General features: G+C 36.6%; 1 protein-coding gene across 1 annotated transcript in view; it reads right to left on the reverse strand.

Annotated features, from left to right (window-relative positions):
- Positions 1 to 781: 781 nt before the first annotated feature.
- LOC121738966 (transient receptor potential cation channel subfamily A member 1) overlaps positions 782 to 12,556 on the reverse strand; it is a 143,028-nt gene continuing 131,253 nt past the window's right edge. Inside the window, exons 11-22 of the mRNA XM_042131258.1 lie at positions 8,359 to 8,537; positions 7,760 to 8,039; positions 6,735 to 6,904; positions 5,802 to 5,946; positions 5,209 to 5,307; positions 4,363 to 4,600; positions 3,733 to 3,947; positions 3,204 to 3,392; positions 2,167 to 2,439; positions 1,844 to 2,003; positions 1,162 to 1,292; positions 782 to 1,007 (exon numbers count right to left, since the gene is read on the reverse strand). Coding sequence (XP_041987192.1) covers positions 870 to 1,007; positions 1,162 to 1,292; positions 1,844 to 2,003; positions 2,167 to 2,439; positions 3,204 to 3,392; positions 3,733 to 3,947; positions 4,363 to 4,600; positions 5,209 to 5,307; positions 5,802 to 5,946; positions 6,735 to 6,904; positions 7,760 to 8,039; positions 8,359 to 8,537 — 2,217 coding nt within the window. The 3' untranslated portion in view covers positions 782 to 869. The remainder of the gene's footprint in view (positions 1,008 to 1,161; positions 1,293 to 1,843; positions 2,004 to 2,166; positions 2,440 to 3,203; positions 3,393 to 3,732; positions 3,948 to 4,362; positions 4,601 to 5,208; positions 5,308 to 5,801; positions 5,947 to 6,734; positions 6,905 to 7,759; positions 8,040 to 8,358; positions 8,538 to 12,556) is intronic.

A 12,556-nucleotide genomic window follows, 5' to 3' on the forward strand; every position in this document is an offset into this window, starting at 1 on the left:
TGAATTATACCTAATTAGCGAATGTTTGTCATAGCTTTTCCGAATTATTTAAGATTTTTGTTACTTTAAAAAGTATTATAAAACTGATATGAATATGTAAAGGTAGGTATAAAATAATTAAGTATACAAAATCACTGCTTTTGAAGCTCGATTAGGTATATAAATTTATATCAAAAGTAAATAAGTATATTTCAAATATCTAATTGTATATCTAACATTATTGTACAAGAAGATTCTGAGGACAGAATTATTTGCTAATTAATTAAGTATATTGTAAGTAATAATTACTCAAACTTTACAACAATTTAAAGATTTTTAAATTAGCACATGAGATAAATGGCTTTTGATTATTGAAATTAGCGATCGAATGATTATTATTATTAAAAAAAGATGCACTTTTTATAACACTAACTATAACCAACATTTCTTCTATTCTGTTTTAAAAACAAAAGAAATGGAAAGGGAAGTTTAATTTTATCTGTGCCGTGTATTATTGACCTATAGACTTCTATTTCCATATATTACAAATGCGCATTTACAATGTTTTGCGAGTTAACAGGTTCTTACAAGTAATTAACAAATCAAACTTATTGTGTCACAGAATATAAAATTCTTAATCAGGAGCCTCTATTAATACCTGTTACTTAATGATATGGATACTTTTATCTATATTACGTAACTTCAATTTCACAAGACCTGTTAAAGTCATCGTTCTTACTCTGTCCTTCTTCGTATGAATGAAAGAGAAAGCATGCCATTTAGATATCTAACAGATGACGGTGAAATTTGGACTAAGCTTGCACTTATTGAATCAGGTGTTCTGGATAAAACGGGTATTATGGAACTGAAACTTCATTGATCACTGGCAGTCAACCACTCTTGTTGAAGGATGACGCTGATCTCAACTTCTTCCTAATGCGAGGAGAACTCCAGCGAGGAACAAGTCTGGTGTCAGCCGGAGATACACCCTCGTCAACGTCGTCAGCTTCGGTTTTTATCTCCATTTTCTGGAAATTTTGAGAGTTTTCAAACTGGCTCTAGAGATATTGGTGCAAAGTGTAGATCGATCAGTGTAATAATGGTATCGGGCCAATTCACAAATAAAGGTTTAAAATCGATTTAACTTCTACACATTAGAACATTAGAAGAAAGAAACCATACCTGGACAATAAGTCTGACAAGGGTGTGTTGCTGTTCTATCATTTGCGACATTTCACGAAGACGTCGTTTCTGCTTGTCAAGCTCGCCAGTTATGAAATCCTCGCTGCTCTCCAGAACCAGGTCTAAGCCAACTGTAAAACAAAGCAAAATGTTTCAATATGATTACTTTATTTTCCACAATACGTACCTTTTAGTTTCCAACGTTTTTCGAATATTCCCAAAAAATCTAGGTTATGGGCCCAGTACTTAAAGTACCCACATCTTTCACAAATCTCAGGTGAAGAGCAAACATTTGTAGTTGACAGCGAGTTAGAAGTTGAAGCTGTATTAATTAAAATAGCCATAAGTAATCGTTATTTTTTTTTTGCTACAGCCTACAAGCAAGAATAACTTTAAAATAATTGTCTTAATGTGACAATAGTAACAATGTGACATATGTGACAATAGTTTATAGAACAATAATGTATGCAATGTCAATAATTTTCTGCGCCAAAAGATTGCCAATTATTATAGGAGATTGAAATACACCCACCATTTTAGTCTGTAAGTATCTGTAAAAGACTACGAAATTCGTTAATGAAGGATTAGATATTATGATTTGTCATGGTTTAATTATGGTTAGTATGATATTAGGATGCGATTGTGCTTTTTGCTTAAAATTTTAACATTTAAAAAAACTCACCATCATCAGTGAAGGGGTTACAAAACCATTTGCGTAGGATCAGATCGAGGAATCCGAGCTTGCATTTTTTATTGTTCGGATATTCAATAAGTTCTTCCTTGTCGACTCGTTCCAAGAGAAATGCTGGGAGTTTACGTTCTAGCTCGGTGTGAAGTACAACCTAAAAATAACGAAATCTTAGGAACACAAAACTTTTTGTAGAAGGAAACAATATTTACCGAATGTTAAAGACGTTAATTCTCTATTCTGTCGTGGGTAAAAGTATTGTGATAAAGCTTAAAAATAGTAGAACGAAATAAAATGTACTGGCGCAAAATACATACTTGCATAGCTAAGCGCTTCAACTGTGCGTTCCGTCTCACACTCTCTATATCACCAACCGCCAAACCAATCAGCAAGTTCATCAGCAAAATCGGCATGAGGACCATAAATATCGCGAGCATGAGAAACGTTGGTAAAGGAAAGGGTAGCATAACGTCAGAATCAGATTTATAATAGGGCTGCACGTAAGTTCCCACGAAGTCGATTTCGCCTAACATCATCGCGAAGGTACGCATCAAAGACATGGGGATGCTGTTAAAAGATAAGTGATGACCCTGGAAACAGAATATGTTAGTTGCTGCTCTTTATCCGTCGAAGAGTACAAATCGCACAGAACTCGCTGAGCAGTGAGTATGTGAATAAATAATTCATTTTCATGACGTCATGAACGCACAGCAATGCGTCGTCGGTGAAAGAAAGCTATTATTTCTGCCCACAGACAAAATTATTAAGAGGATTCCACACCGCCCTTTTTTCCATACAAACGCTGTCCCCTGTTTCCTCCCTGGATAATGCTAGTAGAGTTATAATTTTTTTCCTGAATATCTACGGCCACTAATACAATGTCCCTGTTTTCTTTTTTTTCATAATTTAATTATTAAATAAGATATGAACGTTCAAAAACCTAAAAAAATGGCCAGATTTTCAAATGGCCAATGGAAATTCAGATGGCCAAATTATACAAAAAAAGCAAAACATAGGAACACAGCTCAAGCCTTTTTTTAATCTTTATTGAAAAAAGTACTTAAATCGGTTAAGTTTTGGAGAAGGAATCAGGGGACAACGAATCGTTGATTTTCTGGATTTTCTGCAGTTGTCTCTATCGCGTTCTGCGGTATAGGCTTGAGGTAAGGGAGACAGCTATAGATATTACACGTACTTTTTTTTCATTTCTCTAGCCCCTGTTGTATCCTCTTAAGAATAAAACAACCACAAACCTATGAAATAGGAGCTTTCTTTGTAACTTTAATAAGAATTTATTTTAGTAATAGCTCATTCAGGTATACTTCGCTTTGCAATAATAATATAAAACACGCACTTTGGACAAAAGAACGAAAAAAGACAGCCCAAACGCAATAATAAGTATGGAGAAGACCATCAGGACTTTGATGAGCGTTTGTAAAATCTCCAGGAACATGACCACGTAGATGCCAACTTGGTCGAACCGTTGTAGTAGACGTAGCAACTCAAACCAGGAGAGAAATACTGTTATCGCTGCAGCAGAGTACTGAAATGAAAATGATAAAGCATTACAATATTTTATTATGATAAAATTTAACGCGAATCATTGCTCGAAATAGTAGAGAGAGAAATGAGTGCATCGTCATGTTGCACGTGCGGCTATAATAAATATTAAACTGATAAATAAAATTTTATTGTCCCATAATAAATAGAAATTTTTAGAGGAACATAAATAGTATCATTATTGTAGGGGTTGGCTAAAATTCTTAAGGGTTATTAGTTATAACATTTTCTTGATAGACTATCTTTTTAAACACAAAATTAAATTAGGTACGTCTTAGGGTGAGAAAACAGCGGCATAGAATACATTTTGTAATATAACGTACCTGTACATCCACAATAGCCGTAAAATGTGTTAAGAACGATGGTAGAACCATCAAAGTCGAACTGAAATACAGCATCCAGGAGACAAAATTAGATGGATCGACAATATAATGCCACTTCTGTTGTTTTATGTTATACAGCTCTCGAAACAAGCAGCAAGAGTTGTAGAAAAATATGCCAACTGTGATCGAGTAAAGAGCAACCATGGTTTCAAAATCTGAAAAATAAAGTTGGTATGTTCAATGTTCATTGCTCGATGATATGAATTTATATTATTGGCTATCTCCCGATTTACGTAGCTTACTTCTCTTTCACTCATCTTTGTTGTCTCTAATACGAAATTTATACTCGCGTATCGTGGCTCGGCTCGCGGCGCGTCTCGCAGCTCGCGTCGAAGCGCGAGTGTAAACATAAAGCTCGCGTCCCCTTCCTTTAGAAACCGCTCCCGACGCGAGCCCTGCGAGCCGCGAGCCGCGCCGCGAGACGAGCCGCGAGCTCGAGTTTACACTCAGGACTCGCGGCGCGTCTCGCGGCTCGCCTCGTGGCTCGCGCGCGAGTGTAAATCGAGTAGAGCCCATAATAGAAAAGGCCAATATTCAATTGGTGAAAATAGACTACTACTTAGCACTTACCTGTCACTGGATGAATATCACTTTGGTTTCCTCTAGTAGTGTCACCATTTGAAGTTAGTTTACGGGACGATTGCATCATAAGTAAATAAGTGTAAACAGTCACGAAAGTTAAGAAGAAACTATAAAATAGGAGGTTAGTCAAGTGAAAATATTTCCCATACGAGTTCCATTTCATCTGCAAATACTTTTGGCTTAATGGATGAGCTAGAAGCTCAACTCGACCGTGAGCAACCATTGCCTGGAAACATTGACATAAATATTAAAAAGTGTAAAATAATGATAAAAACACATATTATTAATAAAGATGCGAAAACATAAGCTTCACATTAGGTACATGTAAATTTTATTTAAAAGTAGGTTTTTGGAAGACACAAAAAACTTTTAGATCTTTTGATGAGGATGCTTGTGAAATTGTGATGTGATAACATGATGATTATATATTTTTTTTTTCAATAATATTGTCTGGGATTTTTTTTACACACAATTTGTCTTTGTTTGAATGTGTTGTATGATGTAAACGCTATTTTACAAGATGAGTATGTTGTGCTATGATTATGTAGGGGAACAAAGTGCATTTAGATTTCAGTAATGTCTATTTGGGACTAAGTGCAGTAGATACCTATTTAGGACTAAGTGCGTTCAATTACAATGTATAATGTATTATAATTGGGACAAAGTGCGATCAGATATTTTAGTGATAATGCGTATTCTAGGCAATATGCGTTTTTGTGACAAAGTGCGTTTAGATTTTTGTAATATGTATTTGGGACAAAGTGCGTTTAGATTTCAGTGAAGCGTATTTGGGACAAAGTGCGGTAAATGCTGATATTGCGTCACTCGACTCACGTTGATCACATGCAACGGTTCTGGCCGATACTTTGGGTCGTTCATAACCTGTCTCAAAGCTCGGGTGGAGCGTTGGTAGAATTTGAATGAGTACTTAATCTGTATCGAAGTAAAAACACAATTAATACAAAACTTACGTTCAGAGCTGGTAGTGGAATTTGTTGGGATTTTGGCACGTTATCGGATTTCCGACTACCGTCCTCGTCCCGTAATTTGGGACACAGAGCAGAGAAGCTGTATTTGATCTAAATAATTTCATACATTAGTTTATAAAATATGTTATGTAGGTTGGTTCTAGGTATGTAACTACGGAATAAAAACTAATCAGGAATAAAGTTATTGAAAAATTATAGTTAGGAGTGTTTGCTGCTATTTGTTGCGTTTATATACGAATATTTATAATATTGAGTATTACTATTAGAATAAAATACTAACAATATTTTACTTGTAAGCTACTAAATTCAATAGATACAGCGACGAATTTTTATAACAGCTACGAAAATACAAGCTTATAAAATACTAAGGAGGTAGACAAACATTGTTTGGATAAATAAAAAAGGGGATTAGGCGAAACAAACTAAACACCAACTTACGTAGAAACTTTTGGAATCCTTTTTGCAGTTGGCCTTGGTGATGCACTTGTCCTGCACAGCCTCGAATACACGTGGCATGTACGCGATCAGGGCAAGTGTGACACAGGGATGGCGGTCAGAACGCAGATACATCACTTCTTCGGCCCTGAAAATATCGAAAATGTAGCTATTACAACTATAAAAATATCAAGTAACTAGGACTAGAGGTAGTAAAGAATCTTTTGTTTTTGCGACTACAAGACTATTATTTATTACTGGTGATAAAGGTTTGATGGACTAAAAAAATAATTAGTCATTTTTAGATAGCGCGATTAAAAAGACAACGCCATCTAGTTATTACTATTACTAGAGATCGCCAATGGTCGAAATTCGACCTTAGTTTCAACGACAAGCTTTGTCCACACTGTGACCTATATTTTGTAAAAAAAAATGAGCATTATCATAATTTTTTCAACTCTTGTCTGCTGATCTCAGACTGGCCGTGTAAGCATTGTCTAATATATCAAATTCAATATAAAAAAAACCATTTTCAATTTGTCAACATGTTGTCAATAAACTTTAACAATAAATAAAAGAGTATAATTCGTATGTATAGGCTTGTCACTCAAAAATCTTTTATCTTTCTAAGTGTGTGTTGTAGTCTGTGTAAGGCACTGACCTCCATTATTCCGTATAATAATTGAGGTCAGAGGTGTTTTATTTGTTCAAAATAATATTAGCACGATGCACTCCTTCACCATATAAACTATAACTGTGCAAAATTTCATTCACCTACGTTTCCCTATTTTTCGTCAAAAGGGATACAGAAGCTTTTCGCTCGCGTATTAATATATATAAATAGATAATTATTGATTTTGTAAATGTAATTTTTCCTTATACAGCAGATTCTCATTACCTAACTATATTGAAAACATAATATTCAAATCATCTTACCTTTGTTCATGAGTCACCATAGCAAGGGCTGCTTCCGGGAACTTGTAGTAAATAGCATAGTCGATAGCACTCATGTCCAAGTTATTGTAGCTTAACCGACACCCCATAGACAATAACAGAGCTATAGAATTAGGCTTATTCTCCATCGTAGCCAGATGTAACGGTGTATTCTGTAATCCAGTAAAAGGTAATAAGCATAATAATAAAAACAGAGAGCACTCATAAAAGAGACTTTATTACATGGAGCGTGTGATGTATATTTGTTTGAGATAATAAAAGCTCATATTAATAAGCTTCATTCGCTATTTCTTGGGGAAAACAATGCGATGACAGATAAGTAAGCAATAAATCGATGTGAAAACTTAAAGAAAAAAGTGAGCGTAGTACGAGTATCAAAGCTTAATAATATATTCAAGGCAATCTGACATGTTATTTAACCGATGTACCAGACCAGCTGCAGACCTTGTATACATCGTATGAATATTTAAATTTGTTAGGGAGTTAGAATAAGCTCAAGTATTTGTGTACCATCGAGGTAACTCCTAGGCAGTTGTTAGATCAACGTCATTTGGTCGGATCATGTCAATTCAATGTTAATTGTGATCTGTCGGCTGGGTTTGACGTAACGCGACCAAACAACGTAGATCCCCCATCTGCCTAGGAATCAACTTCTCTGATAGTACATATTTTACGTGGGAGAGCCATGCTTCGGCACGAATGGGCCGGCTCGACCGGAGAATACCACGTTCTCACAGAAAACCGGCGTGAAACAGCGCTTACGCTGTGTTTCGCCGAGTGAGTGAGTTTACCGGAGGCCCAATCCTCTACCCTATTCCCTTCCCTTCCCATCTCTACCCTCCCCTATTACCCTATTCCCTCTTAAAATCCGGCAACGCACCTGCAGCTCTTCTGATGCTGCGAGCGTCCATGGGCAACGGAAGTTGCTTTCCATCAGGTGACCCGTTTGCTCGCTTGCCCCCTTATATATTCATAAAAAAAAACAATGTCTAATTTAGACAACTTACCCCATCCTTATCAGCTTGGTCCAAGAGGTGAGAATGTACGGAATGCAGTAGCTCAATAGTTTGGGTATACCCACTCATGGCAGCTAGATGCAAAGGGTTGCGACCGTTGTGGTCCCTGTGTAGAAGCGCTCCACGATTCAGCAGCAATTGTACAACCCTAGTGTGCCCTTCTCGAGATGCAATGTGAAGAGGAGTCAGCCCTTCGCCGTCGCTTTCGTTGATGATAAACGTTCCCTTATCAGAATCCAGTAATTGACATGCGGTGTGATAGCGGCCGTACCTGTAATATCATAGTATGAGCTAGATTTATTAAAGGACTTGCACGAATCAGTCGCTGTCCACACTAAGCTTAGTTATGATCTACCTACCAAGACGTTATTCAGTTGTTATGTCAAGTGAATTTTATTTTATTAATTTATTTATCAAACAGCTAGTTTAACAGTTCTCACAAGACTATGTGGTGTTGGTACACTATCTATCGGCTGGGCCTGATACAACTCTACCAAATAACCTAAAATTTGTATGTTTTAGTTTAGTTCTCTTCTCTATTTCCCTTCAATATCAACTAAACCCCCAAGAAGCTATCAAGTTGCTCTTACCTTGCAGCGAAATGTAGAGGACTTTCATTGTTGTTGTTCTTAAGGTTGATACAAGCTCCGAGTTTAATGAGGTTCTCTAAAGACCTGATGTGTCCCTCTCTGCTTGCGTAGTGGAGCGGGGAACAGCCCGTGCTGTCCTTTTCATTCAGAAGTTGCGCCAGGCTTTTTTCACATCGGTTCTAAAAACATATTCGTTATAAATATAAGTAGATTAGAAAAACTCGAATATCGTTGCAGTTACAAAAAGTGACAAATGGTCGATTTATACGAGTGACTGACGGGTCGATTTTAGTCACCCGGCAAGTCACCAGTCAACAGTAGTATTCGCAGAAAGAGATCGCTTGCGACTGAGCGTTTGCACGGTCGATTTTAGTCACCAGCCGCATGCGGCCATTGGCCGCATGACTTTGGGGCTTGCGACTTTAGCCGCATGCGGCGTAGTCGAATTGCCATTTACACGGTCGATTTTCGCCGTGCGGCGGAAATTGCCCGTGTAAATCGGCCATGAGCCTTCGATTTTACCAATATCGTAATATCAACACATTTTGTGAAGTTCAATGCCACCAGTTCAATGCAAACAAAGGTTATATTTTTCTATATTCATCTCCGAAAGGTTGCATCTGGTAATCGCGGGAATGAAAAAAGGCGGCCACAAATTTTTACTAAATCACGACGAATCAGTAAAATAATATAATTATCAGTCAGATAATAGAGACCATCCTAAGAATGCGAAAGGTATTAAATGATTGTGAATAAAATTCACGAAAACTCAGAGACAAAGCAATATACCGAAGCGTAAGCCGTTGCCTATTTTCTTTTTATTGTGACAATATTGCGGTTAAAATAATAAAGCTAAGCTTGTAACAGCGTACGCGGTTTCGTTGATGAAAAAATATTGTAAATTCTTGTACGTTTATGTGGTACTTCAAATGTTGTTTCATTTGTTTTGACCTGAATGTGTTTTTACTAAAATACGTATTGGTGGCCTTTTATCAATGTACCTCTGCAAGAAAAAACAACTTTACGTAGTTTTTTTTTTCTACCAAATGTCAGCAACCTGTTGCTATTTTCTTTGCTTTTGTTATTTTTTGTAGTGATTCATGTTGATATTCAAGTAAATAAAGTATATAAAAAATTACCATATAACTTTTTCGTACATTTTCCCCTCAGAAACAGAATATAAATATTGCCCGATTCCGTCCGTCCCTCCGAAGTTTTGTTAGTAACCGCCTCCAGTTGCAAACAAAGCCCTTAACTTTCCATGACTTTCCGTTTAACTGGGATGTATTCGAGTTTGCTATTTTATTATTAATAGGATTTTTTGCTTAACATCCACTCAGACATCTTAAGACTTCAGTTTCGAACGCCGCACCGTCTAGTACGCCGCGCGCGATTCGCCGCTAGACGGCTAGCTTCTTACAGACGAACGGCACAACAACAAGTGCCATCCGTCTGTTAGCGCACGGGTCAATTCAGACCGCAATGCGAAGACTAGATATGCATTTCTAAATTTCTATTCAATTGACAGACTTCAATTGCGTGAAACGTAGGCATTGTCTCGCGCAGCCGCCGCTCCTGTCCCGCTGCCAGGTGATTTCGGGACTGAAGCCTAAGAGTTTAAGCTTAAGAGTTGCAGTTTTATGGCTGCGTTTCCACCAGAGATGTTTTGCGAGGAATATGTTTTTAAGATCCAATAGTATCGCCGCGCTGAGCGATGTCATGCTCACGTCAATGAAGCAATTCTATTGGTTCTCAAAAACACATTCCTCGCAGCACATCTCTGGTGGAAACGCAGCCTAATCGAAGTTTAATGTGAAATTAAATTTCTACTAAAATTACTCATTATTTTACTCGCTAATGAACTTCAATAATTAAAACGCAAAGGTTAAAGTATCCCATTAAAATGAGGATCCTATTAAGTTTTCATTTGGGGTGTAAAAATATTTCTCTTCATTTGCCCGTAAAAAGGCACGAAAGTAATTTAAAACCGGTTCCGACAAATCACATTAGAAGTTGGTGAACTTTAATGGACTTCCAGACGTTTATCTCAACCCAACTCTTAATGGTCATTATGTGCCTTCAGGTGTTTAAATAAAGTCAGGAACTAAGACAACTGACGACTACATAAAAAGGAAATGAAGACAAATATAAGATATAAGTGAGCTGCTTCCCTCAACAAATCTCACCCGAATTCGTTGTGAATTACCAGAAAAGTTAGTTTTCAATACGAAAACGTTTGCCACAATCCCTGTCTAAATCAAACAAGTTACTAACAGCAAGTTTCGCTGTCATCTCGAATTATACTTTCATGTAAGTATAATTGATACCTAAGGCTACGTTTGTCGCTGAAGTTTAATAACAAAAAGTTTTTTGTATAAATCTACGTCTTCATTTTAGAGAGTCCTAATTCAATCACTGTGTTGTCCTCCGACTGTCACAATAATTTTTCATTCATTTGTTCAACAGAAGGCAAAGTGACCTTAGATTTGGTGGAAATTAAGAAATGCCTAAAATCTTGTTTTAAATTTCCGAATAAACAGGTATAGTTTGCGACACTTTAAGATGAATTGGCAAAACTGAAGAATTAACGCATGTAATAACTACCTTTTCCTTTTACCTTCTGATCGCGTTCTACCAATAACGACCAGTCTAATAACTGATCTACCATTTATAGTCAAAGATGTATCCTAAATTAATCAGACATTACTTTGTTTCCTTCCACTTTTTACGGGCGATCTTAAATTTGAGCCGCTTAAACAACATTCAAATACTTACGCACCAGCTTCAACAAATAATGAAATTATTCGACGCCACACGTCATGAAACAAGTGAAAATTTCATAAACAAGATGCAATACGCACATACGCATCACAAAGTATACTTCGTTTGTTCTTCCTGACGCGGCATCAATTTAGAACAAGCTCTACTGATTACTCCCTGTTTGTTAGGTGCACTATAAATTTAAGCCTACCATGCGTGAATTTTAAACACAGTCGGCTTAAAGCCATGAATATGCAACAGTTTCTAGCGCCTCCCTTTATTAGCGTCGTTTTGATACAGTTTGTGCAGCGATTGCGATGTCTGTTAATTTTTACGTCTGTCATGCATTTTTTAACTTAGAAACAATTTGAAGAGTTGAAAATGCATCCTTTGATATTTTTCTAAAGATTTATAACATTAACATAACATGAATATAGGTTGTTTGCCTTCTGCTGCCTGTCTCAAGAGAAGTTTCAAAATAATATTATGATTAAGATGTTGGGAATTAAAAATTGTGAAGCTCTGATTAACAGGCAATTCATATTTTTAACCGACTTTAAAAAAACGAGGAGGTTATATATTCGGCTGTGGATATTTTTATTTTTTTATATTTGTATGTTCAACCACTACTCCGCCGTTTGTGAACCGATTTTCAAAATTTTTATTTTGTTATATTAGGTTTCACTCCAATTTGGTCCCATTTTCACAAAAGTGGTGATCTGATGATGGGATCCATGAGTAATCGAGGGAACTCATCAAAATTTATCTGGAAACATATGATGATTTTGGTTTTATGAGAAGCATCCTAAGCATATGCTACCAAAACGCAAGATTTTGCACCAAGGTATACTATGGTTCCGAAGATACTAAGGGAACTCCGGATTCCTTATAGATACAAGTTTGGTGGTTTAGGCGTTGTTTTAAGAACTGAAAGCATATGCTACTATGCAAATTACATTCATCATCATCATCATCATCACTATCATGTCAGGGTCACCAATGTCACAACTCACATGGTTGTATATGGATACAATATACACACAACACCATAAAATATCATCACGTTATGTCCTTATTTATTTGGTACATTTCAAAGTGATTTTAAAACAAAAAGAGATATATATAGATATATATATATATATATATATATATATATATATATTTCCACCCCGAAGTTGATATTACGTCCTACATGGCGGTTTTTACCGATGATATTGCGTCCGACTGACTTGTTGCATCCTGTATACGGACGCAAGATTGACCATCTCTCAAATTCAGCCAGAAGTAGTGTTAAGGTTAGTACAATGGCTGGGTGAAATATTGGCATGGACGTTGTTTTGTCACCGGAGTGCTTTTCGGCGTATTTCTTAGTTCCGCTATTTGGCGCGCGAATTTTGGAGGTCGCTACTGTGCGCCGTATATCAGTGGCGTATATTCG

This window comes from Aricia agestis, chromosome Z, assembly GCF_905147365.1.
Source record: "Aricia agestis chromosome Z, ilAriAges1.1, whole genome shotgun sequence".
Lineage (NCBI taxonomy): Eukaryota > Metazoa > Arthropoda > Insecta > Lepidoptera > Lycaenidae > Aricia > Aricia agestis.